Consider the following 6,723-nt stretch of genomic DNA (forward strand, 5'->3'; position numbering starts at 1 on the left):
CAATCATCTAATAATATTCAACCTCATAATTCTCAATCATCTCATAGTACTCAATCTTCATACAATTTTCAATTATCTCATAATTCACAATCTTATATTCAATCTTACAATCCCCAGTCATCTCATAATTCTCAAATATCATCTCATAATCCCCAATTATTATCTAATAATCCTCAAATATCTCATAATTCTCATTCTTATAATATTCAATCTTATAGTCCTCAATTATCTTATAATCAATCAACTCATAACACTCAACCTTATAATATTCAATCCTTCCATACTCAGTCTTCTCATATCAATAAAGTCCCAAATTATTCAAACTATTCTCAACCTTTACAGTCATCTAATACATCTATTTCTCATAACAATAAATCCCAAGTACCTACTTTTAATAAGTTACAGTTAATTCCTGATGAACATGGAATATCTCTTGAAAATATTACATGGATGTACATTTGTAATCAATATAACCAGTTTCCTGGACAATTAGATTTCCTTCGTCCATATTTGGAAGGTACTCCAAACACTGAAAGACTTGATACTGCTATAAATATTATACTACAGAAACAAAAAATAACTAAGCAAGACTTCTTAGTCAAAGCCAAAAATTGGTATTACACAAACTTCTTAAGTCAATCTTCGTCTCAAATAGTTTTACCCCAACAGGGAGGTGTAATGAACAAAAAGTACCAATATAATCAACAACAGGATCCTGCTTTAATACTCCCCAACCATCTAGAAATTTTAATCAAACTTTTTATTAAACAATATATACACCCAGGATTTTCTATTGAAGATGATGTAGTAAGTTTACTTAAAAATTCTATAGAAAAATTAGTTATAAATATTTGGGATCTTTTGGAAGTAGCAAGCTATGATCGTGTTGATTGGAGAGCTAAACCATTTCTCCAATATGAAGACTATGATGAAACAAAATCTGTATGCGATTATTCTGTGATAGAACATATATTAAATATTAATTCCATAAAGGATAATTTCCAAACTAACAAGTCTAAAGAGATACCAATAAATGAAGATCAAAAACAAGAACTTGAAAATTTAAAAGAACAAAATACATCCCTTAATCAAGCTATAGAAATTGCAGTAGTATCAAGAACACAGAAATGGTTATTAAGAAATATAAAGTTGGTTGATTTTAGGAATATAATGTCTTTAGATAATATGGGTACTTTATATCCTAATTGTGAATTGAAATTTCCTATTTCACTAAGAAACAAAGTTATCAATTATATCAATCATTATCATTGTGACTCAGACCAAACAAGTACTATATCAACTTATCGTTGATCATCATCATAATTTTTTTCCTATTAGTTTAATATTTATCAGTTACATAAAATTATCATTTATAAAATCTAATACTTTCAATACAAAATCTTATAGGACTTATTCTAGTTTATTATTTCCAAAAAAGTTGAAGAATTTTTATATCTATTAAATATATACTCAAATAGATCATCGTACTAAAACAGTTACTATTTAAATAATAGATTCTAATTTGACCTAACCAAACATAAATTATATTTCTAAATACCCTAGTAATATTTGATTAATTATAATTATTTGGGTATCATTAACTTTTAAAGATTCACTAATAGATTTTTATAAAATAAAATATAAGCAAGTTTAGATAGTATTCATTTATCATAAAGATTTGTCATACTAATAATAGGATTATTGAAATATATTAAGTATCATAGACTATATATTGATCTATAATAACCAATTTAACAATGATCATAGTGATTAATAATAATAAGTTCATATTTGTATATAATCTCATAATAACATTGATATAATCAATTGAAATTTTAATAATACGTTCTAACTACTTTCTTTCATTTTAATACTTTATAATAATGTCATTTCCTTCTATTTTAGTATAAATTATATTTTTATTAACTCTAATTAGTTTCCTCAAGCAAATTTTATTTATGAAATAAGTATATTTTTATTTTTTTTTAATCACTTATCATCTTTGCTTTTATCTAATAAATATTTAACCAAATAAAAGTGTAATCATATCACAAGTTTAATACTATTGAATTTTTAGTTTTTAGATAGACACTTCTAATATATAGTTAAAATTTTTTAGTTTTCAAATACTTATTTTTTATTAGTACTTATCTAAAATCTTCATATTTTAGAAATTACCACATATTTACTGATATTAGTGCTAATCTTTGATAAATAAATCAAAACATTTTTCAATTGTTATTGGTAGATATTAAAGTATAAGATTTTCTTTTTATTGTATATATCTAAGTATTTTAATATTTGATCCTTTATTATAATATTTATATTAGAATAATAATAATATATTAATTAGTTATTAGTTTTATTATTATTTATTTATTTAAATTAAACACTATTTAGATCATAAATTATATAATTGAAGTTTTTATCATTTAACTCAATCTCATCTTCTACAATTTTTCCACTACTAATTTATTAAAATATTCCAGAATATTTCCTGATTCTCATCAATATTCACTTATACAATGTAACAAATAAATCTTGATATCTATTAATATAAATGCACTCTATAATGTATCATTATATTTGGAAATATAATATATTAAGATCTAATCTACACATTTTCTCCTAACTAAAAATCTCTAATTTATCTATAATCAGTTATAATTGTCTTTATATTAAAAGAACTAGGTTAGACAAAACCGTAAAATATTTTAAATATTTGAAAATATTATTAAACTTGAATAAAGTTGTAATCATAATTTATATTAGTAATATGGTTTTCGAAATATACAAATTACAATATATTATTGCACTATTATGTAAGTATTTTAAAATATATTTAAAAAATCTGATAAATTTTAGCTAAATAAATATTTCCGATTATTCTTTAAAAAATTCATACCAACTTTAACTTTGAATATTTAGTGGATAAATAAAATCTACTCAAATCTATCATTTTCGGTATTCTTCAAATTCAGTATTATTATCTTAAGTTAAATTAATTCTACTTTTTTTTTTTTAATATTTGTTTAAAAAAATTATGATATATTCAGTCTTTTTCCATATTATTAAAAATACTTCCTTGTAAGTTAATATTAATTTTGATCTTGAATTTTGTTAAGTATATTCTTTGTTATATAATTTCAGTTTTTTTTATTCATTTTTGATAAAAATTCTAGAAGTAAATATCACTTTAACATACAAACCATCTTAAAATGATTTAAACAAATACCATACCATAATACCCAATATACTTTGAAAATTTTCATATTCCTTTAAAATTAACCAAGTTTAAAATATTAAGAAGTCCTAAAAAAAACTATTTAGTGTTTATATTAATACTTAACAAATTGTGAAATAAAATATTGATATAATTAATAATAAAAATCTCTTTGAACATATTTCTTATTATATCAGTAATAATAGCTCTTATAATCTGTAAAATAAAATATGAATGATCTTCATTAATAACTATATTCCTGTTTATATTAGGTTAAATGGAAATAGAAAGTGAAATATGCATATAAATATTAAATAGATGTATTATAAAATACTCTAAATATTACTTAAAATATATCAGTTATTAAATCATTTCTAAATCTGTATTTTTTAGTTAATAACTTTCAATTTATTTGTATCTTTAATATATTTATAATCAATATATTAATTGTTTTATATTCAAATTTAATTCATTAATATATCCAATTCATTTCAGATCAACACATTTCTTAAGTTTTTTATTAAAATAACTTGAATTAAATTACAATATTTGAAATATATATTATTTATATCTTTATAAAATATTCTTATTATCATATAAATTTGGAATTTAAATCATTTTAACTATTTATAATATAAATATTAAAATATTGTTCAATATATATATTCAATTTTTCTTTTTTTCTTTTCATAAATTACTTTTATTACTTTTTTTTTATCTGTAATATATCAAATATATAGTCTGTTATGAATTCCATTCAAGTTTCTATGTGATATACATAAAAGAAAATTCAAATATATGGTATATTGTTGTTTGTACCTAATATATTTAACTGTAAGTTTATAAAACTTTTTATCTCCATTAAGGTTATAATTTCGTAATCATTAACTCTATTTGAAATTTTCATATTACTTATGAAATATATTTGATTTCATAATGTATAAGACTTAGCTAATAATCCATTTATTACAAATGTATTATTAGTATTTAAAGTCATATTTTTTTTGAAATCTTTAACTTTTAATTATAAACTTAGTATTGTTATATTTCTGATTACTTTTTTTTTCTTGATATTAATTCAAAATTAGTATCAAAAATATAGGATCATTAAAAATACTTTGAACTACAAATTAAAGAATTTATATTCACTTTAAACAAGTCATTTATAAATCAGTTAACCATTTACTTTCATTTATCCAATTTCAATTTTAATTCACATGTTTGTTATATGTTATTCATATATAAGTAAATTTTAACAGTATTCAAATTCCTCAATAGAAGTGCAAAATCTAGTGAAATTCTACTATAAATAACTTTTAATAATTTCAATACGTAGTTTAATATATATGATTGTAATATAATGATTTTCATTTATTTTAAATCATTCAAGTAATATATTTAGAATTTAGTGAAATAAGTTTACTGATTTTTGTATGTTATAAATATACTTATACTTATTATCTTTTCTTTATCGATTCATAATGAATATTTCTAAATATCTCATTAGTTATATTAAAAAAGTAAATACCACATTAATTTCTTTTTCTTTTTCTAAAGCGTTAGCGGTGAAGGTACATCACTATAGGATGATACTCTTAAAAAGATTCATGCAAAATTATTAATATTAGGATATTCAGTACAAAATAGTACATATAAATATAAAGGATAAAAATTAAGATTACACAATGCAATCTAAAATATCTGAATGGACAAAATTGCGATGTATTTGGCTTAGAAATATACCATTTTTATATGATTCACTATATGAGATACAGGTACCCAATAATAATTTAAAGACAAGCCCTTTAAAATTTTGTAAAAATAAAAAATTAAGATTTGAAAATGAATATTTACGTAGTAGTATAACAGAAATTCCTTTGGATAGTGCAATAACTAGTAATATAAAGTGTTATTCAAGTAATACTGAGACAAATCAAATTAAAAGCCAATTCATGTACTGTAACAAGAATAGTATGGATATATATATATTAGAAATTTGTTGGAATAAAGATGAATTTGATAATGAGAATTATAATCTAAATTCTAATTATAATCCAAATTTTAATGTAATGAATATTTTTGATAAAAATATAAATAAGACGAACTCTGAATATTATAAAGATGATTTAAATGAATCTATTAATTTATGTCAAAAAGATATAATTAAAAATAATAAAGATATGAATTGTTTACCTAGTAATTGTATTAGATTATTAAATAACAATAATACAGACCAAACAATTGTAGCTGTTTCTTGTATAGATGGTAGTATTGGATATATATATAAAGAAAATAAAGATATTTTATTATCTGAGAACAATTTATGTAATTATATATATAATAATATTAATAATCATAAAGATTTGGCTTATGGTTTATCATGGAATAAATTTAATCCAAAGATTTTATCTAGTTGTAGCAAATCAGGAGAATTATTTATATCAGATATATTTTATAATAAGATTTTGTTTAATGATATTATAAATAAAGATAATGATTTTGATTATTTATCCCTGAATGATATTTCTTGGTTTAATGAAAATTTAGTTTGTAGTATATCTAGCAAGGGAATTTTATATAATTGGGATATACGTGAAAATCCAAAGAATAAGACAAAATTTAAGATATCTAATTATGAATTAATATCTTTAGATATGCATCCTATACATCCCTTTTTTGTGATAGGGGATAATATTGGGATTGCAACTTTATGGGATTTTAGGAAGTTTTCATCTATCAAGAATTCGAAACATAATTCAATTTTAACTTTGGATTATCTTGAAAAGAATAGGTCATTAAATAGTAAAACTAGCAAATATAGTAAATTAGAATCTACAAACAATACTAATTTAAATATATATGGAAGTCCTATAACTAAGATTTCTTGGATGCCATATCCAGGTTACTCAATATTATGTTGTGCTCACCATACAGGCCATTTGAGAATTTGGGATATATCAAATAATCCAGAATTTTCTGTAATAAATTCAGGATTGTCTTATTATCAGCAGTCTAATAATTTGGTATTTGTTCATTCTGCTCACTTTATAAATGGCTTTCCACCATCAAATTTAGATTTTTCTTTAATTAATAAAAACAAAAAAGATAATCAAGAATTTAAAAATTTTTCTGAATTATATATACAAAATCTTTATTATAATAATAATAAAAAAAAAGAATTATTAAATAATATAGAAAAGTGTTCTAAATCAAGTGATTTACAAGATATGAATACTAGCAAGAATTTTCAAGTCTATAAAGAATCACATTTGATAGAAAATTTTTTATTTCCAATAGATTATACTTATATGATACCTTTAAGGGATGAACTTTATTCTACAATGATTGTTTCTATTGATAATAGTTATACAGTAAATATATGGTCTCCTAGACATGTTGGCAATTTCACTGTTCCTGAAGATGTTCATCAAAGTGATGAAAAGAGAAGAAAGACTAATTTTCTGGAATTGAAATGACAAATATAATAAATTACTTTATTT

At 21.0% G+C, this 6,723-nt stretch overlaps 1 protein-coding gene across 1 annotated transcript; it reads left to right on the top strand.

The window, feature by feature from the left end:
- Positions 1 to 4,908: 4,908 nt before the first annotated feature.
- On the top strand, positions 4,909 to 6,699 carry cand_028940 (uncharacterized protein; the record flags this gene model as incomplete). The annotated part of the gene is made up of 1 exon (XM_067213121.1): positions 4,909 to 6,699. The coding sequence occupies one exon, from the start codon at positions 4,909 to 4,911 to the stop codon at positions 6,697 to 6,699; it is 1,791 nt and encodes a 596-aa protein (XP_067067694.1).
- Positions 6,700 to 6,723: the final 24 nt, after the last annotated feature.

Source organism: Cryptosporidium andersoni, assembly GCF_001865355.1.
Source record: "Cryptosporidium andersoni isolate 30847 chromosome Unknown contig_83, whole genome shotgun sequence".
NCBI lineage: Eukaryota > Apicomplexa > Conoidasida > Eucoccidiorida > Cryptosporidiidae > Cryptosporidium > Cryptosporidium andersoni.